General features: G+C 54.4%; 8 protein-coding genes across 8 annotated transcripts; 5 read left to right on the top strand and 3 right to left on the bottom strand.

The window, feature by feature from the left end:
* Nucleotides 1-341: 341 nt before the first annotated feature.
* On the top strand, nucleotides 342-1,175 carry BP01DRAFT_370480 (A4/G1 family peptidase; the record flags this gene model as incomplete). Its single annotated transcript, XM_025576608.1, has 1 exon — nucleotides 342-1,175. The coding sequence occupies one exon, from the start codon at nucleotides 342-344 to the stop codon at nucleotides 1,173-1,175; it is 834 nt and encodes a 277-aa protein (XP_025435830.1).
* A 61-nt stretch (nucleotides 1,176-1,236) lies between these two features.
* BP01DRAFT_331349 (thioredoxin family protein) lies at nucleotides 1,237-2,287 on the bottom strand. The gene is made up of 3 exons (XM_025573047.1): nucleotides 1,972-2,287; nucleotides 1,821-1,899; nucleotides 1,237-1,718 (listed from the first exon to the last, which is right to left on the bottom strand). The coding sequence occupies exons 1-3, from the start codon at nucleotides 2,012-2,014 to the stop codon at nucleotides 1,427-1,429; spliced, it is 414 nt and encodes a 137-aa protein (XP_025435829.1). The 5' UTR covers nucleotides 2,015-2,287; the 3' UTR covers nucleotides 1,237-1,426.
* Nucleotides 2,288-2,493: 206 nt separating this feature from the next.
* Nucleotides 2,494-4,238, top strand: BP01DRAFT_331346 (nucleotide-diphospho-sugar transferase). Its single transcript, XM_025573046.1, has 3 exons — nucleotides 2,494-3,056; nucleotides 3,218-3,861; nucleotides 3,949-4,238. The coding sequence occupies exons 1-3, from the start codon at nucleotides 2,585-2,587 to the stop codon at nucleotides 4,048-4,050; spliced, it is 1,218 nt and encodes a 405-aa protein (XP_025435828.1). The 5' UTR covers nucleotides 2,494-2,584; the 3' UTR covers nucleotides 4,051-4,238.
* Nucleotides 4,239-4,369: 131 nt separating this feature from the next.
* On the bottom strand, nucleotides 4,370-8,082 carry BP01DRAFT_387989 (glycine decarboxylase subunit P). Its single transcript, XM_025577787.1, has 2 exons — nucleotides 4,784-8,082; nucleotides 4,370-4,703 (listed from the first exon to the last, which is right to left on the bottom strand). Exons 1-2 carry the CDS (start codon nucleotides 7,911-7,913, stop codon nucleotides 4,648-4,650), a joined length of 3,186 nt encoding a protein of 1,061 aa, XP_025435827.1. The 5' UTR covers nucleotides 7,914-8,082; the 3' UTR covers nucleotides 4,370-4,647.
* Nucleotides 8,083-8,925: 843 nt separating this feature from the next.
* On the top strand, nucleotides 8,926-10,062 carry BP01DRAFT_370476 (tRNA(Thr) (cytosine(32)-N(3))-methyltransferase; the record flags this gene model as incomplete). Its single annotated transcript, XM_025576607.1, has 1 exon — nucleotides 8,926-10,062. The coding sequence occupies one exon, from the start codon at nucleotides 8,926-8,928 to the stop codon at nucleotides 10,060-10,062; it is 1,137 nt and encodes a 378-aa protein (XP_025435826.1).
* Nucleotides 10,063-10,983: 921 nt separating this feature from the next.
* Nucleotides 10,984-12,672, top strand: BP01DRAFT_352384 (acyl-CoA dehydrogenase family protein). The gene is made up of 2 exons (XM_025573926.1): nucleotides 10,984-11,362; nucleotides 11,426-12,672. The coding sequence occupies exons 1-2, from the start codon at nucleotides 11,044-11,046 to the stop codon at nucleotides 12,433-12,435; spliced, it is 1,329 nt and encodes a 442-aa protein (XP_025435825.1). The 5' UTR covers nucleotides 10,984-11,043; the 3' UTR covers nucleotides 12,436-12,672.
* A 705-nt stretch (nucleotides 12,673-13,377) lies between these two features.
* On the top strand, nucleotides 13,378-16,679 carry BP01DRAFT_412714 (potassium ion transporter). The gene is made up of 2 exons (XM_025578963.1): nucleotides 13,378-15,486; nucleotides 15,552-16,679. The coding sequence occupies exons 1-2, from the start codon at nucleotides 13,771-13,773 to the stop codon at nucleotides 16,374-16,376; spliced, it is 2,541 nt and encodes an 846-aa protein (XP_025435824.1). The 5' UTR covers nucleotides 13,378-13,770; the 3' UTR covers nucleotides 16,377-16,679.
* Nucleotides 16,680-16,804: 125 nt separating this feature from the next.
* On the bottom strand, nucleotides 16,805-19,052 carry glr1 (glutathione-disulfide reductase GLR1). The gene is made up of 3 exons (XM_025573925.1): nucleotides 18,405-19,052; nucleotides 17,494-18,326; nucleotides 16,805-17,403 (listed from the first exon to the last, which is right to left on the bottom strand). Exons 1-3 carry the CDS (start codon nucleotides 18,554-18,556, stop codon nucleotides 16,970-16,972), a joined length of 1,419 nt encoding a protein of 472 aa, XP_025435823.1. The 5' UTR covers nucleotides 18,557-19,052; the 3' UTR covers nucleotides 16,805-16,969.
* Between the last annotated feature and the right edge of the window lie 7 nt (nucleotides 19,053-19,059).

Here is a 19,059-nt window from a genome sequence, read left to right as displayed (position 1 = left end):
CCTGATGCTTCCAGCGAGGTCCTCTGCCACGCCTGCTCAGGCGAGCTTACCCTGTTTCGAGCGTCCTTGAAAGCCTAGTTCCTGGCATGACTTGACTTAACCCCTTTGGGGTGACATACGCACGACCATGAGCTCAACGCAGGTGATAAGATCGCGGGGAACATGATTATCCTAATTCAGGTATGGACGAGATGAGGCTGTCCGCATGCGATCACGACCAGTCTCTAAGCAGAATATAAGATTATCAGCATGTCTCTTCCAGTCGGAAGTGCGCCTAGCGTCTGTCTCAACCTAGTCTTTGAAAATACCTCTCTGTCATAACGACATAAGTCCAGTTCACCATGAAGTTCCTGGCCTCGATTTTGACCACCACATGTCTGGCGGGCAGTGTCCTGGCTGCCCCCCGCGGCGGCCTGGCAGAACGCATCCAGGCCCGGTCTGCGGCTCGTGGCTCGCGACCTTTCCAGCCACACTCCTCAGAAACAGACTCCAACCACCGAGAAGCAGTAGCTTCATCGCCCAACACATCCCACATCACATACAGCAGCAACTGGGCCGGCATCGTTCGGGAGGAACCGCTCAGCTCAGGGCCCTACACAGCTGTGAGCGCGACTTTCCAAGTCCCACAACCCACCGCTGCAGGCAATAGTCGTGGGACGCAGGCCGGCTCTGCCTGGGTCGGCATTGACGGCGACACATACAATGCCGCTATCCTTCAAACCGGTGTGGACTTTTACGTTCAGAACGGCAAGGTCACGGGCGACGCCTGGTACGAATGGTACCCAGACTATGCATATGACTTCGATCTCTCCGTGAGTCCTGGAGACACCATCGTGGCCAAGGTCCAGGCTCTCTCGCCCAGTCAGGGCGTAGCCACCATCGAAAACAAGTCAACCGGCCAGAAGGCGTCGCAAACAATCACCGCCCCCGAAGCGACTGCTACCTTGGCGGGAGAGAACGCCGACTGGATTGTGGAGGACTTCCAGGCAGGCGATGAGCAAGTTGCGCTCACGGATTTTGGCACGGTCACGTTCACCGGCGCGGGGGCTAAGGCTGGGGGCCAGACTGTGGGTGTTCAAGACGGAACAATCATTAAGCTGAAGCAGAACGATCAGGTGTTGACGGAGGTGGATGTGCAGAGTGACACGAAGTTCAGTGTTACCTACACTGGATGATCTCCACGGTAGTCCGCATGCTACCTAGGCTTGCTTTACTTGGGCGTTCTATCTCTGATGAATTTGTTGTACTTATGAGCGTAGCTTACGTTTCTATTTAAGCTCAAACCCATGCTCGCCAAAGAGCCAATACACATGTCACATCCTATATTGACGTCCTGCCGACCGGAAATTGAAGCCAACAGGCATATACTCTATGCAGTGGGACTGCATGCATCACTAAGGACAATCCCAACGCCCCAGGATCTTCTTTAAGCAATACTCTTGATCGCCTCCTCCAACTCCCGCACATTCCCACCGACGACGCGCTTATCCAGCAATTTCCCATCCTTGTACAGGACAAAAGTCGGCATCGCGCGGACCTGCAGCTCCTGCGCCACGGAGCGCACCTTGTCGACGTCGACCTGGATAAACCGAACGTTGGTGTAGGTCTCGCTCAGCTTGCCAATCTGGGGGGCAACAGCCTTGCAGGGTCCGCACCAGGTTGCGAAGAAATCGACGACGACGGGTCCGGACGAGGTCAGGGCCTTGTAGATGACCGGGCTGGTGGGGGGAGAAAAGTTAGTGTCTTCATTGTAGACTTTTAAACCATCTCAAGTATCCTGCTTCGGGGAAGAAGGAATGGAGTGAGGGAGCAGCGCATACTTGTCAACCTCGATGACTTTTCCGTGGGCCATGATGGGGGTTTTGTCGGCGGGAAAGCGGCTTTTGATGAGGCGGAAAACTGCAAGCGTTTGGGGTTAGTGGAATTTTCTTGGTGGGCGGGTCTGGCAAAAAAGGTCTCGGTGGTACTTACCAACCCAGACGGTGAGGAGGATGATAATACGAGTGAAATCCATGGCCGGGTGAGGGAGGAGAGAAGGGAAGAGAGCGGGCGCGGATTAGATGGCGCGGCGAGGAAGGATAAGACGTGATCCAGTCCCTTCCGCCTCGGCTGTCTGGGACTGGGGTATCCCACGGTGGAGGAGAAGTGCTGTGATGGGGTGCACAGAATGAGCTGACACGCAATCAATTATTCTGAGAAGACTGGTCAACGTAGACAGCTAGAGAATATGGTAATAAGATAATGACACGATTTTCGCGAGAAATAAGGCAGGTGATGCATCTGTCCTTGGTGCAGTCAAGGTATCTTTGTGCTACCTATGGCAAGCGGTAAGGCTGCCTGCTGATGGCAGAAAGATAAAGCAGTCTTCCGGCGGTGAGAGCCACTCCGCACGATTTATGCCGGCACAGCTGACAAAGCCATCACATGCCCGCTCGCCGTCTTCCCCATGCATTGCATAACAACCATCACTCACTTTCCACGCAATCCCTTAGAATTCATTTCTCTCGAGAAGTGTTATACTTGCGCAGCGGAAGCAATGCCATCAGACCCACCCTAACATCTCCAGCAGAGTTTAGAAGCCATCATGGCCATCAGAAAGGTGCCAATTCTCCCCTACCGTCGAGGCTCGGACGCCTCCGAGGCGGACTTCTTCGACATTCCCGACGAACCCTGCTGGGCCATCATCAAGCGCCAGCTGCGACACCTTCGGACCTGGGTGGTCTTCATCTTCTTCGTTCTATTTATTCTGTTCCTCCGTCGGGAGAAACCCCCACCGCCCAAGGTGACCCATATCGACTACAGCAAAGTGGACTGGACCCGTTACGCCTACAGCCAATATGCCACCTCGAGTCCCTACCTCTGCAACGCCCTCCTGACGTTCGACGCCCTGGAGCGCCTCGGAAGCAAAGCTCAGCGCGTGCTCTTCTACCCTGAGAACTGGGATGTGGTGGTCGAAAGTGATCGGGATCGGGACAGTCAGATGCTGGCGCTGGCGCATGAGAAGTACCGGGCGCTGCTGGTGCCGATTGATGTCCAGATGGTCAAGGCTGGAGACGGTACGTCTTTCCCCAAGACAACCAAGCACACACACGAATGCATGCATGCGTACATACATACAAACGCCTTGCCTAAATCCTCCCCGCGCTGCGTTGCGTTGCATCACGCCAGCAAATCACCGTAACATACTAACCCCGTGAATCTAATACCTATCGACCAGGCCCGAGCGAGTCCTGGGACAAAAGCACCTCCAAGTTCCTCGCCTTCGGCGAAACCGAATTCGACCGGGTTATCCACATCGACTCCGACGCCACCATCCTCCAGAACATGGACGAGCTATTCTTCCTACCGCCGGCGCAGGTGGCCATGCCGCGCGCCTACTGGCAACTCCCGGACACGCGGCAGCTGTCGTCGCTGCTGATCGTGCTCGAACCGTCGTTTAAGGAATACTACGCGCTGACGGCGGCCGGCGAGGCGGTGACGTACGGCCAGGTCAACTCGACGGGGGCGACGACCGGGGCCCGCTACGACATGGAGCTGATGAACGAGCGGTACGGCGACTCGGCGCTGGTGCTGCCGCACCGCCAGTACGGGCTGATCACGGGCGAGTTCCGCCGCGACGACCACCGCGCGTTCCTGGGCAACGAGTGGGAGGCCTGGGACCCTGAGCGCGTCCTCAGCGAGGCCAAGCTCGTCCATTTCTCCGACTGGCCGCTTCCCAAGCCCTGGATCATGTGGCCGCAGGAGCTGCTGGCGGACATGCTGCCCAAGTGCAAGGTCAAGCCTGGTACGCTTCAGGAGAGTGGCTGCAAGGACCGCGAGATTTGGAAGAAACTCTATGATGACTACCGGCGCAGACGGAGGGTAAGTTCCAGGGTGCTTGCCCAGCTATTCAAATATACATTTCCTTACTGACTTCTTTTGCTAACAATTTCGGTCTGCTTGGATTAGAACGTTTGCAAGCTTCTCAGCTACCCGGCCCCAAATTGGCCTCCGAGGGAAGGGCCCGAGCAGCCCCTTTCCCAGGACCAAGAATCTCAACCACTTTCATAATCATTGGATATATATCATACCATATTGCAAACATGCGCGGCGTCATCCGATGTTTTCTTCTTTCTAGATCGGGGGGTTTCGGGTTTGTCATGTGTAATAGATTGTTGTAAACTTAACTTATTTCGCACTCTGTACTTTCCGTCCTGGCCATGGTTTTGGTGTCAGACAAAAAGCTTCAATATGATGAGCATTGTATATAAAGATGATAAGTTTGGATATGCACCCATTCTTGAAGTGGGCTTCTATGCTATACCACTTTCAGCCTGTTCATTCGGCCGTGGTCTGTTACCAGATCGGACAGGAGCTTGATTAAATTAAACACATCTTGATTTTTGTTTGTCTGCTCTTTGATCATAACGGCGCCTCGTCACCTCGCCAGCGACTGGATCATTCCAGGGTAAAATGCTCTAAGTCTATAACGCCTAATCCGCCCAAATCATCTATCGTCATGTTGAATTGCATCGTAACCGTATGGCACAACCACAATGCGGAAGGTGTAATCCGAGGTAGGATCAAGTGTTGAAGTTGACAGCGTCACCCCACTACCAAAGGAACATTAAGAAGAATAAGAAAAAGCATGCATGGGTATCATCAAATCTAAGCAGAATCCTCCACAGGACCGCAAGTACAGAACAGGTTCTGGTCACCGTAGGCTAGAACAGAAAGAAGCGAGTTAGCACGTCAAGATTCAGATTGAGGTGTTCTTGGAAGAAGAATAGGGGGATGAGCTTACCATCGTCCACGCGCGTCACCGAGGGCCAGAACTTCTTCTCCACCAAGTAAGGGAGAGGGTAGGCTGCAGTCTCGCGAGTGTAGGGGCGGGTCCATTCGGTGGAGAGAAGGTCGCGCTGCGTGTGCGGGGCCATCTTCAGGACGTTGCCGTCACGGGGCTGAGCGCCGCTCTCGACCGCCGCGATCTCCTGGCGAATAGAGATGAGGGCATCGCAGAACCGGTCGAGCTCGGCCTTGCTCTCCGACTCGGTCGGCTCGATCATGAGGGTGTTGGACACGGGCCACGACATGGTCGGAGCGTGGAAGCCGTAGTCCTGAAGACGCTTGGCGATGTCGATAGCCTCGATGCCACAGGTGTCCTTGAACTTGCGGGCATCGAGAATGAACTCGTGCGCGCAGCGTCCATTCTCGTTGGTGTACAGGATAGGATAGTGCTCCTTGAGACGCGCGAGTATGTAGTTGGCGTTAAGCAACGTGATCTTGGTCGCGTGCGTGAGACCCTTAGCCCCCATCATGTTGATGTAATTGAAAGTGATGGGCAGGATGCTGGCGCTGCCCCAGGGAGCAGCGCTGATCGGGGGAGACGCAGTCTCAGCGCGCTTAGACTGAAGGTATTCGCTAACGGGGTGAGAGGGGAGGAAGGGGCGCAGGTGCTCGGCAACACCGATAGGACCGACACCTGGACCACCACCACCGTGGGGAATACAGAAAGTCTTGTGAAGGTTCAGGTGGCACACATCAGCACCAATCTCTCCGGGGGAGCACAGACCAATCTGAGCGTTCATGTTGGCTCCGTCCATGTAGACCTGGCCTCCGTACTGGTGCACGATGTTGCAGGCTTCCTTGACACCAGGCTCGTAGACACCGAAGGTGCTAGGATACGTGACCATGAAAGCAGCCAGGTTCTCCTGGTGCTTCTCACACTTAGCCTTGAGGTCCTCGAGGTCGAGGTTGCCGGTCTTAGTGTCACACTTCACAGTGACGACGCGCATACCAGCCATGGCCGCACTAGCAGGGTTGGTGCCATGGGCAGAAACAGGGATCAGGCAGATGTCGCGCTTAGAGCCCTCGTGGGCTTCTTGGTACTTCTTGATCACACGCAGACCAGCAAATTCGCCTTGAGCGCCGGAGTTCGGCTGCACGGTGACCTCGGCCATACCAGTAATGTCGGCAAGCTGCTGCTCAAGGTCGTCAATCATTTGAGTATATCCCTTGGCGGTGTCGGCTGGCATGAAAGGATGAATTTGAGAGAACTCGGGCCACGAGACAGGGATCATCTCGGTGGTTGCATTAAGCTTCATGGTGCAAGAACCAAGAGGGATCATGGAATGAGCCAAAGACAGATCCTTAGACTCAAGGTGGTGAATGTAACGGAGCATCTCAGTCTCTGAGTGGTGGGAGTTGAATACGGGGTGCGTCAGGTATTCCGACTTCCGCTCCAGGCTGGCAGGGACGGTGGCCACGGCAAGTCTGTCCTCCAAGACAACCTCACCCTTAGAAGCATGGTCAGCGAAGATCTGAAGGACAGATCTCACTTCTTCGCGGCCAGCAGTCTCGTCCAGAGAAATTCCAATCTTGGTCTCGTTGACCCGACGGAGGAAGAAGTGCTTCTGACGTGCGGCAGACATGAGAGCGTCGGCTTCCTGGCTGTTGGCCAACTCGACAACGACCGTGTCAAAGAGAGCACCACCGTCAGCGGAGTTAGACTGGACCGGCACGTTGTATCCCAGGGCGGAAAGCTGCGCCTGTAGTGTAGCGGTCATGGACATGATGCGCTGAGCGATGGCCTTCAAGCCGGTCGGACCGTGGTAGACCGCATACATGGCGCTCATATTAGCCAGCAGAGCCTGGGCCGTGCAGATATTGCTGGTGGCCTTTTCACGACGAATGTGCTGCTCTCTGGTTTGAAGAGCCAGTCTCAAGGCACGGTTGCCCAGACGATCTTTAGAGACACCTACGACACGACCGGGGATCTTGCGCTTGAACTTGTCGATGCAAGCAAAGAAGGCAGCATGGGGTCCACCGAAACCCATGGGGACACCCAGCCTCTGGGCGCTTCCGAAGGCAATATCAGCACCGAACTCACCGGGCGCCTTGAGCATGGTCAAGGCCAGGAGATCCGTGGCCACGCTGAAGGTACCCCCGGCGCCGTGAATCGTGTCGCTGAGGGCCTGGAAGTCATAGATTCCACCCTCTGTGTCGGGATATTGTGCCAAAACACCAATCAAGTTGTCACCCTGCTCCTTCACGAGCTTGAAGTTATCCGCGAGAATGTCTCCAACAACCAGGTTGATGCCAAAGCCCTCAGCACGGGAGCGCATCACAGCAATAGTCTGAGGGTGACAGAGGCTAGAAACCACGTAGGACTTTCCAGGCTTCTTCTGCTTGGCCATGGACACGGTAGCCAGGGACATGGTCATTGCCTCAGCTGCGGCAGTAGCTTCGTCCAGCACGGAGGCATTGGCGAAGGGCAGGCCAGTGAAATCGGCAGTCAAAGTCTGGAAGTTCAAGAGGGACTCCAAGCGACCTTGACTGATTTCAGGCTGGTAGGGGGTGTAGCTGGTGTACCAAGCAGGGTTCTCGAGGACGTTGCGCAAGATGACTGGGGGCACGATAGTACCGTAGTAGCCAGCGCCGATGTATGTTTTGCCCGAGACATCGATTTGTTTGCGGTAGGTGTCGAGCAGCTTCAGCATGTCTGTCTCACCCAAGCCACCGTGCACACTGTCACGGTACAACTTCGCGTTGGAGCTCGGAGGTGATACGGTCAGATCCTTCTTGGAGAGAATGTCGGCAGGGAGGACCTGCTTCACAAATTCGTCGAGCGATGCTACCGGAGGATCTAGCGTGGCCAGCATCTCCTGAGCCGCATCTGGAGCAGGGCCAATGTGACGTCTGGGGAAAGTGTCGAGGGGCTGGAAGAGATCGCGGGGATGAGGATCACCGTGGTCGCCAATGGAGCTGGTATAGACATGACGACGCGGAGACGAGGACTGTTCGGAGGTGGTGTGGAGAGAACGAAGGAGGGGTGTAGATACTCGGCGAGTAGCAATTGAGGAAGGAATTGAGCGTACTCGCGTGCGCAGAGCAAGCTGGCGAGAGCCACGCAGGGCGCACCAGGACGCAGCCATGGCTACGATGGTGATTGTGTGAGGGAAGTATGGAAGAAGTATGCGGGCGAGGAAAGGGAGGAGGAAGGGAGGGAGGGAAGTAGAGAATGATTTCGACTTTGATCAGACTCAACACATGAGACGGTACGAGAAATGGGCAAGAGAGGAGAGTATGAGAAAGGAAGAGAAGAAAAAGAAGAAGGATTGAGATTGTAAAAAATTAAATACACGGCGTTCAAAGATAACTAAAGTTAATGAATACCTCAGTCTCTCTCCAGAATACCGCGGACGATTCGGGACCGCGACGGGAAACTCGCATCGCACCCGATATCGCCCTTTGCTCCCTCCCCGCAATCCGCGATAAGCTAATCCTGTCCCGATAAGCCTAGGTTTCCCGCGGGGAAAGCTGCCCCCCGTATCTTCCCTTCTTCTTCTCTCGTTGTTCCAGCATTGATGCTGAAGTTTCAGAAACAATGTTTGATCATTGATTGGAGAGAACATGGCGTTAAAAAACCTTTGTAATGCACGTAGCTATGAGAATATCCGCCAAAACCTCGAATTAATTTTGCCCGCTATATGATGCAATTCTCTGGACTACTCCGTGCGGTGGCCAATTTGTATAGTCCCACCTCACTGTTCGAAACTCCCAGCTTAGGATACGATCATCATCCATGAGGAGCTTGGTGGCAATGGCGACTTTTTGAAACAGCTACTCAGTACAGGTAGTCCGCGGTTGTAATCTACTCCGTGCTTTGTACACAATCATTTGCTAACTAGTTGAAAGTATGCAAGACTGTCTTAGCTTTTCGGCCTCAGGCAGTAAGCAGGCGCTTACCACGTGCCGTCACATGATAGTCGCTTATCATTTGCAAGGTTTGCATTCCCCACGGAATGCCTTCCTGATTTAGAGGATCTAAGGAAGATTTTCTCCCTCTCGATAAGGGAGAGTTGATTGCGGTCGAACACGCCTCAACCCATCAGTCTCTCATTTCTTTCACAAATCTGCTCTTTACTGGGGCCACGTATCGTCATCATGTCTCCTGTTCCCATCCCCGCCGCGTCCGATGACATCGCGACCATTCTGCAGGCCGTCACGCCGCCGACGATGCCCCCGCACCGGTCGCACGACCCCTCCAACAATATGAAGCGCAGTGACCCCTTCCAATTCGGCTCTCGATATTTGGAACAAGGCGACGATGTTTTCGAGTTCAATGCTTGGGACCACGTGGAGCCTGATGACGAGTTCAAGGCGTTCGCTGAGGAGCAGTATGCGAAGCAGCGCGACGCCCCAGTATCGGAGTTCGATCGGAATCGCTTCAACGCCGACCCGGCCAAGTGGTGGAACCTCTTTTACAAAAACAACACGTCCAACTTCTTCAAGAATCGCAAATGGCTGCGCCAGGAGTTCCCGATCCTCGATGAAGTGACTCGGGCAGGAGCGGGCAAGCAGGTCGTGTTGGAGGTCGGTGCAGGCGCCGGTAACACCGCGTTCCCGCTGCTGGAAAACAACGAAAATGAAGAGTTGATGGTGCATGCCTGCGACTTCTCCAAGACTGCGGTTCAGGTCATTCGTGACAGCCCCCAGTACAACACCAAGCACATTACGGCGGATGTGTGGGATGTCAGCGCGACCGGGGAAGAATCACTGCCCCCCAACGTGGCGGAAGGATCCGTTGATGTCGTTGTTCTGATTTTCATCTTCTCTGCCTTGGCTCCTAACCAGTGGGAACAGGCCATCCGTAACATCTATCGGGTTCTGAAGCCAGGTGGCAAGATTCTGTTCCGTGATTACGGGCGTGGTGACCTCGCTCAGGTTCGATTCAAGAAGGGCCGGTACATGGGAGAAAACTTTTACATCCGCGGAGACGGCACGCGCGTATACTTTTTTGACCGGGACGAGCTGGAGAAAATGTGGGGCCAATGGACTCCGGAGAAGGGACTGCCCGAAGGCCTGGTGGCTGAGGCCACTGCCAAGGACGAAACCGCTATCACTGAAGAGGCGACTGTCAGCGAGCAGTCGGGCGCTTTCGAGGTTATGAAGTTGGCTGTCGACAACCGACTGATTGTCAATCGACAACGCAAGATCAAGATGTATCGTTCTTGGATTCAGGGTCACTTTGTCAAGACCGATCACGTTGCTGCTGCCGCTAGTGAGAAGCAGGAATCGTGATTGTAAATGACAATGAACTAAGAGTGTTACTTCCGCAATACCAGCGTGCTGGTGGCTACGTGAAGCGATCACAACGCGCGCTACATCGGCGTTCAACATAGACTCGGATCGTCAGCAGAGCTCATCGATACATTCTACGTCGTGACTATGGGACTCCGTCAGAAGCTATTATCTCTCGTCAGATGTGATGCACGACTTCGGTGCTTACCGTATCAGCCTCCCTCACGACTTTTACTGGCTCTCGAACACCAGGGCCGTTGATGAGGAGATCTCGATATCCATTCTCTCCAAGAACACCTTCTACAAGATGATTTGACCCCGAGACGGGACTTTAAATCTTAGAAGCATACGACGACATGAACGACATGATCAATCATTAGATCTGGATTAACTGATAGAGACGATTAGAGCATCAACCTGATATTGACTCAGCATTTATCGTGTTTATTGATATAAGATACCAATTCATTCTAGACTTGATGAAGGATTATGTGATATTGCTCTTACTAGTCAAGTATGAACTATTTTCGTGATATGTAGATGAATTGAGACCATCATTTGCAATTGATCGAACTACTTGTAGACTCCAAGACACCACAGGGGTTGGCAGCCGGCAAAGTAAAGTACTATATATATTTTCGGCCACTGGCAGGTGAACATTACTTCTGACAGCCGGGAAATATCACCACGCATGTCTCATCCCAAATCTTATGACATGTGTAACGAGTGAGATTCTCCTGAGACGGATCACAGCTGGGTGAGGCTTTAAACCAAACAGACAGAATGCGACGTGGTTGAGAGGGCGACTCTATTTCGGCTATATGGAAGGAAGAAAGAAGGCTATTTGGAGGTGGCGGGTATTTGTATCATATGTCAGACATAAAGCAGGTAAGACTCCCTCAATTCACACCATCTGTGTCCCTTGACTTACTTCAATGTGCTAACAATCTTATACAGTGATTTTTCCAAATCAAACTCACAATGTCTCGTACTATGTACGGGTTAGCCCGGCGACTCTACCATGGCCGTTCAGGCCACCTGCGCGCATCGCTGCTCCGACGTTCAGCCCGCTGCGGTTTCTCCACAACCACCCCACGCCCGTTGATGGAATTGACCGGCTTTACCGAGAATCAATTGACCGTCCGCGAGGCCGTATCCGCTGTCTGCGCCAAATTTCCCAACACATACTGGCAAGAGTGTGACCAAAATGAGCGCGACCCGAAGGAGTTCCACGCCGCACTCGCCCAGGATGGATGGCTAGGCATTGCGCTGCCGGAGGAACTTGGGGGGGCCGGCCTCGGTATAGATTGCTTAATTTCCTACCTCAGGTTGTGATTGGATCTACTAACAAAACACTGGCCAGGTATTTCGGAAGCCACAATGATGATGCAGACCATTACTCAATCTGGCGCAGGGATGGCCGGAGCCCAGGCCATCCACGCTAACGTGTATGCTACACAACCGTTGGCTCGGTTCGGTACGCGCGAGCAGCTCGAAGAGACCATTCCTAAGATCATCAATGGCACGTGGCGGACGTGTTTCGGTGTCACTGAGCCTGACGCCGGGCTGGAGACGCTGAAGCTGAAGACGCTGGCGACCAAGACGCCCTCCGGCGATGCCTATTCCGTGACCGGGCAGAAGATCTGGATTACCTGCGCGCAGGTGGCTTCGAAGATGATCCTTCTGGCGCGGACCACCCCGCTGGAGGAGGTAACCAAACCCACCCAGGGTCTGTCACTATTCTGCATCGATCTGGACCGCGAGCAGTCCGGTCTGGACATGCGCAAGATCAAGAAGATGGGCGGTCGGGCGGTGGACGCCAACGAGGTGTTCTTCGACCAGTACAAGATCCCGGCGAAGACGCTGATCGGGCAGGAGAACGACGGGTTCCGCATCATCCTGCACGGGATGAACGCGGAGCGGTGTCTGCTGGCCGGCGAGGCCCTCGGCTTGGGCTACGCGGCGCTGGAGCGAGCAGCCCAGTACGCGCAGGAACGAGTCGTCTTTGGCCGACCGATCGGACAGAACCAGGGCATCGCGCATCCGCTGGCGGATGCGTACATGAAGCTCGAGGCGGCCAAGCTGGCCACCTACCACGCGGCGCGGCTCTACGATGCCTCGTGCCAGGACGACAGCATCCCCGCGCAGTCGGTGGGTGTGGCCTGCAATAGTGCGAAATACCTCGCAGCCGAGGCGGCCTTTACCGCGTGTGAGCGGGCGGTGCTCAGCCACGGTGGGATGGGTTACGCGATGGAGTACGACGTGGAGCGCTATCTACGCGAATGTCTAGTTCCCCGCATTGCACCAGTCAGTCGTGAGATGATTCTCAACTACGTGAGTGAGAAGGTTCTGCAGCTGCCTCGGAGTTATTAAAGGTGATGGATAGGGAGGGGTCATTTTGGTTACATATCATAAATCGATAAACACGAAAGGCTCGGAGCATCTTGCGGTGACAGGGCCTAGATTCCGAAGATGCATGCTCTGGCCAAGAGATCGTCGTGTTTTTTTCTCTTCAGTTGCTCTTGCGCAGTGGTTTGCTGTTGGCTGTTCTCGGACGCGGCGCATTGCATGGAATACTCCGTAGGCATTGGGGTTGTTTCCGGCGATTGGTGCAGATTGAAAGAAAAGAAAAAAAACAAGCAAAAGAAAATGGCGCAAAGAAAATTCTAGCTCTCCACTTTCTAGAAACTAGATTCGAAGAAACTGTCAGGGCGTTCAGGGAATCTCGAACTAAACTCAGGGACGCACGGCAGTGAAAAAAGTTGAGGGCGTTGAAGAACCAGGGAATTGGCCTGCCATTTGCGGCATTTTCTCTCTCTCTCTCTCCGGAGTACAGCCTGGAGGGCCTTTCCGTTTGCCCCTGTCTTTTTGTTTTTTTTTTTCTTTTTTTCTTTTTTTTTTTTGTTTTCGCAACGGATCTTGTCTGTGTCTGTCGACGATCTCATCTATCTATTTTCCCTACCATATTATTTCCTTTTTCTTTCCGTCTTTCCTACTACTCGTCTCCAGTTCTGTTTAAGCCTGCATGCATTAGAGAGATGAGAAAAGAAAAAAGCAAACATACTGCGCTACGCTAAAAGTTGACAACTGTACCGCGAGGCAGTGATTCGTCAATGGCGGTTGAGGATTGATCCACGACGGCGGCGACCTTTATTTTATTTGACTTGGATCTTTGATTTGATGTAATTTAGTTTTTTCGTTTAGTATCGGCTGTTCCGTCGGGCTTCTTTTCTTCCATGTCATCGATACTTACTTAGCATAGGTTGTTTCAACTGACTTCTTCAACACTAACTACAAACATCCCTCCCTCCACCTCCCCCCCCATTTTCTATTCTTCCCACTTACTTCTCGGCTTGACTAAAAAATGCTTAACTTGCTCCATTTGCCCCGACTAGCTGCTATCGTGGGTCTTTGACCTACAGCAGTTCCGCTCTGGGCCTTGCGCCTTTTTCTTCCTCCCCTCCTTCTTTTGTCGTCACCGATCGGCAGGCAACCCGCAGATTCCCTGACTGTGAATTCCATCCCCTCCATCCCCCATCCACACCCCCCCGGGGCTGTCATCCTTCCCCCTTGTCTAGTTGTCCCTTGAATTCTCTGGATACCCTTTCTCCCGAGAGTTTGGACATCTCGACTGACGATCCCCCTTCCCCTTTGTTCCGATCTACTGCCTTTGTGACGGAGCGAGCTCCGTGCGCGTAACATCGCAGGATGTTTTCCTCCATCTTGCGATGGGCGAATACCGTCACCTCGCGCATCCCCTGGACAAAGGGTTTGCGGGTGAACTATATCACTATCCACTATACTTACATCATTACGATGACAATCCTGACCTCCGTCATCATCTTCCCCGGTTCCAGTCTCTCTTATATCAATGCTATCTTTCTCTCGACCAGTGCAACTACACAGAGCGGCTTGAACACCGTTGACTTGAACACCTTGAACACCTATCAGCAGGTCTTCTTGTACGTGGCGTCTATGCTGACCACCCCCATCTTTATCAACACCGTTCTCGTCTTTGTGCGCCTTTACTGGTTCGAAAAACGCTTCCAACACGTCGTCCGCGATGCTCGAGCTCTCCGCTACACTCGCTCTCGCCAACGCACTGTTACCGAAGACAAGAACGGCACAAGTTATGATCGGGAGGAGGCTGGCGTCGGGAACCGTCCTATCGTGGTGCTGCGGAATACGCTAGGGAAGGTGCGCTCGCGCGGTCAAAGTGTCAAGTCACCCCAGGAGAACAGTTCGCCACCGGCATCACCAACAACTCGACGGACCGATGAGAACAATGCGGAGGATCCGGAGGCGGCCTTTGCTCGGAAGCTGGCGTTCGGATTGGGGAATGGGGTGGGGAGTCTGCGCGTTCCCGCGCAACTCAGCCCGGAACATCACATCGCATTCTTGGAGAACCAGCGAAGGAACAAAGGAGCCTTGCGGATCCCCAGTCCTCGGGAGTATGATCGGGGCGGTGTACCGCAGGTGTTGGAAGAAGACGAGGATGCCGCACCGCCCGCCAAACCCGCAGAGATGGAGTCCGACGCAGAGCGCAGTCCGGGTGACACCAGGGCTGGATCCGGTAACGAGGATGAAGCGGATAGGAACAACGCGGAGGATGACGAGGAGGAGGATGCTCAGTCTCGCCGACTGGATGGACCCCACATCACTATCAACGAACCCGAGATGTTTCGCTCGCGCACGAGGAATGAGACGTTTCCCCGCATGGACTCTCGTCCCACATTCAAAGAGACGAAGGACGAGACGGATAATTCTCCGCTAGCCCGATCTACAACACGGCGGCCCACGTTCAGCAGCGTGTTTCGATCCCTCACACAAGAGCGCGAACGGCCCACGCAGCCTTACCTGAGTTGGAATGCCACCGTTGCTCGTAACTCCAACTTCGTTGATTTGACCGAGGAACAGCGAGACGAACTAGGCGGAATCGAGTACCGTGCGCTCAAAACCCTGGCGGTGGTCTTGATTTCCTACTATGTTTTGTTTCATCTCTTGGGAATCATCTGCATGGTCCCGTGGATTATGACCACCCATTGGGGGTCGGTCGTCGAGCAGGCCGGACAGGGTCGTCCTTGGTGGGCCATTTTCACCGCCCAGTCGGCCTTCAATGACGTGGGATTCACCCTCACCCCAAACTCGATGATGTCCTTCCAAGATGCCATTTTCCCCCTTTTGCTCCTGGGATTCCTGGTTGTCATTGGGAATACAGGTTTCCCGTGTATGTTGCGGTTCATCATCTGGGTTTCCTCCAAGTTCGTTCGTGCAGAGACCCCTCTGTGGGAGGAACTGCGGTTTCTCCTCGATCACCCTCGTCGGTGCTTTACCCTTCTCTTTCCCCGAAACGCTACTTGGTGGCTCTTTGCAATTCTGGTGTTGCTGAATGGAATTGACCTGATTTTCTTCATCATTCTTGATGTGAGTCTTTACCTCCCTTCCCCAGCCTATCCCAAACTGTGAACCGGAGTTGACATACGGTCTAGCTGAATGACTCAACCGTCACATCCTTGTCGCCCGGTATTCGGGTCCTGGATGGCTTGTTCCAGGCTATCTGCACACGAACTGCTGGCTTGACAGTTGTCTCCATCTCAGACCTTCATCCCGCGGTCCAAGTATCATACTTGGTTATGATGTATATATCCGTGTTTCCTATCGCCATCTCCCTACGACGCACCAACGTCTACGAGGAGAAGAGCTTAGGAATCTACGCCGGCGAGGAAGAGGATGGGGATGATACCCAGACCCCGCCCAGCTACATCGGCGCTCACTTGCGCAAACAGCTGAGTTTTGATCTGTGGTACGTGTTCCTGGGGCTCTTCGTCATCACCATCGTCGAAGGCGCGCGCCTCCAAGCCCAGGACGACTACTCGTTCCAGATCTGGTCCGTGCTGTTCGAGGTCGTCTCGGCCTACGGCACCGTGGGCATGTCCCTGGGCTATCCCGGGATCAACGCCTCGTTCTCCGCCGAATTCCACGTACTCTCCAAACTGGTCATCATGGCCATGCAGATCCGCGGCCGGCACAGAGGTCTGCCGTACGCTCTGGACCGTGCCATTCTGCTGCCCTCGGAGGCGCTCAATCAAAACGAGATTGCCGACGCGGAGCGCCGCATGCGCCGCCGTGCATCGAGTCTGAGTCAGATGTCCATCGACCGTGACCGCGACCAGACCCAGCCCCAGAACCCGCCGGAGCAGAGTGCCACCACAGGCCATGACCCTCGGGACCACTACCCTCGGCACTCGATGCAAGGAGACGGAATCATCCGTCGTCACTCAACTCTGCGCTCTCAGCGATCTCAGCGTGTTTAATAGCATTTTTTTTGGAAGGGGAGGTGGCTGGGGAGCTTCCATTTCTGGCGAAATTCCAGTGGTACCTATATCTATTACACTGCGTTGGGAGAGACCCATCAGACCTTTTTTTTCCTTCTCTCAAAGCCTCTCATTCTTAGCGTGTTCGTTTTCGTTCTCTATACCTTTTCGAGAGCATGTCGGGGTGTCGATATGCATACAGTTATATTCTCTGTCGCTTACGATGTTTATAAAGCTCATGGCGGGATCTCTGATATTATTTGTACATACACCAACACGTATACAGGATATTTCCGGGACAGGGTCAGGAGGAGGTGTGGGGGGGGGGGTATGGGGGGACACAGCAGGCTGTGTTTGGATTTGACTGTTTTCTAGATGGAAACCCATGTATCCGCTCATGGGCTCTGCTTTGCACCATATCACGTTGGCCATCTTGGAAACCGAAGATTTATTTGGATATCATGCATACACTATCGTGAAAAAACCTGCATATGTGGCATGTGTATCAAAGTTCTAAACCCACCCACACATCCATTCCAGCTCATGCTCTATAGTATACACAAACTCGACCATATGACCCTCTTTTGACGGATTTACCGCAAAGTCACCAACTCCTCGGCACTGGTGGGGTGAATCGCGACACAGCTATCAAAGTCCTTCTTGGTAGCGCCCATCTTGACGGCCACACCAAAGCCCTGGAGCATCTCGCCGCAGCCCAGGCCCAAAATGTGCAGACCCACGACCTTCTCCTCGGGGCCGGCGCAGATGAGCTTGAACTCGGTGGGGTTCTGCTTCTTCTCCTCGGCCGGGTACAGGTCGTAGTACATGGCGGTGAAGCGGGTGTGGTAGACTTTGATGTTCTCGTCGCCGAACTTCTGGCGGGCCTCGGGCTCGGTGAGACCCACGGTGCCGACCTCCGGGTGCGAGAAGACCACCGTGGGGATGTTGTCGTAGGAGAGCTTGGCGGTCTTGAATTCGGGGCCACCGAAGAGGCGGTTGCCGAGTTGGCGACCGGCGGCGATGGCGACTGCAAAGGGTTAGTTTGAGGGGGTTTTTGCTTGAGGACAGGGAAAGGAGAAGAATAGGAAAAAAAAAAAAAAAAAAAAAAAAGACATACCAGGAGTCAACTCAGCTTGGCCGGTGACATCACCAATAGCATAAATCCCCTCGACGCTGGAGTTCTGGAACTCGTCGACAACGACGTGACCCTTCTCGTTGAGCTTGACGCCGGGGACATCCAAATTCAGATCCTCGACCTCGGGCACGCGGCCGACCGCCCACAGCAGCTCGTTGACCTCCGTCTCGGAACCGTCGTGGTGGATCAGCTTGAGCAGCTTGTCCTTGCCCTTTCCGTCGCGGAGCAGCTGGACCTCCTTGAAGCCCTGGTGGCCCTTGTGGACGTGGATGCCGACGGCCTCGTAGCGCTCGGTCATGGTCTTGGAGATCATCGGGTCGAACTTGCGCAGGAACTCCTGGCCGCGGATGTACATGTGAGTCTCCACGCCGACGGCGCCCATCACGCCCGCCAGCTCCACGGCGATGTAGCCCGCGCCCACGACGGCGATCTTGGGCGGCAGCTCCTCAATCTCAAAGAACCCGTCGCTCGTGATCCCGTGCTCCGCACCCTTGATGTCCGGGATGCTGGGCCGGCCGCCCGTCGCGATCAGGATGTGCGGCGCCGTGTACCGCGCCTTACTGCCGTCCTCCAGCGTCACCTCGATCACCCGCGGCTCCACGAACCCGGCCCGTCCGTGCACCAGATCAATCCCCTCCTTGCCCCAGTTGCGCTCGTAGATCCCGTTCAGTCGCTGAATTGTTGCGTCCCGTCGCTCCTTGAAGTACTTGTAGTCAATCTTGACGTCGTCTGGCACCGTGTAGCCGTAGTGCTGGGCTGCGTGCAGGTTCTCGTTGATGGAGGCGAAGTTCCAGGTCATTTTCTTGGGGACACAGCTGGAATGAAACAGAAAAAAGGTTTTAGCTCTCGTATGCTCGATTGCAATACAGAGTGTGAGGGTGATTTTGACTTACCCCACGTTGACACAAGTACCGCCCGAACGACCGCTCTCGACGATCAGCGTCTTCGCGCCATACCAGCCCGCGGCGCGGCGGCCGCTGCCACTGCCACCACTTCCGCCGCCGAGGACGATGTAGTCGTACTGCTGGACCTCAACGGGAGCCATGTTGTTCGAGTCGGCCGTAGCGGCGGTGGAGGAGAATTGCCGTGTAAAAGAGGTGATTCGTGCGACGGTGGTCGAGGTCGGTCGTGGAAAGGTAGTAGCCAGGACGTTCCGGTGATTGTGAGTGACGGTGCTTGGGTGGGAGGCTGTAGCTAGTGTGCGGTGGCCTGTAGCGGTTCGGGATGAACGGACAAGAGGGGAACGGCCGTGAGAAAGGCGGTTCTTAAGTACCTGCGCTGGGAGGGAACGGAGAGAAGAACAGGTGCGCATTTGGGAGGAAGGGAAGGAAAGCAAAAAGGAGAAGGAAAGAAGAACAAGGAAGAAGTGGGAGGAGGGGGGGAGGATGGAGGTCAGACGCCGAGGTGGAGGGGCAGAAATGGCTGAACTGAGTGGGGAGAGGAGCCGGTAGATGATCACCAATCAGCAAAAGACAAACTGAGTTATCGCGATGGATAACAAGTACTCCGGAATTATACCGTTAGTGATACGAAGGGCTGCTGCTTTTC

The sequence above is a fragment of the Aspergillus saccharolyticus genome (assembly GCF_003184585.1).
Source record: "Aspergillus saccharolyticus JOP 1030-1 unplaced genomic scaffold BP01scaffold_1, whole genome shotgun sequence".
In the NCBI taxonomy this organism is placed as follows: domain Eukaryota; kingdom Fungi; phylum Ascomycota; class Eurotiomycetes; order Eurotiales; family Aspergillaceae; genus Aspergillus; species Aspergillus saccharolyticus.
The sequence above is the reverse complement of the archived record's forward strand: the minus strand, read 5'-3'. Positions and strand labels throughout refer to the sequence as shown.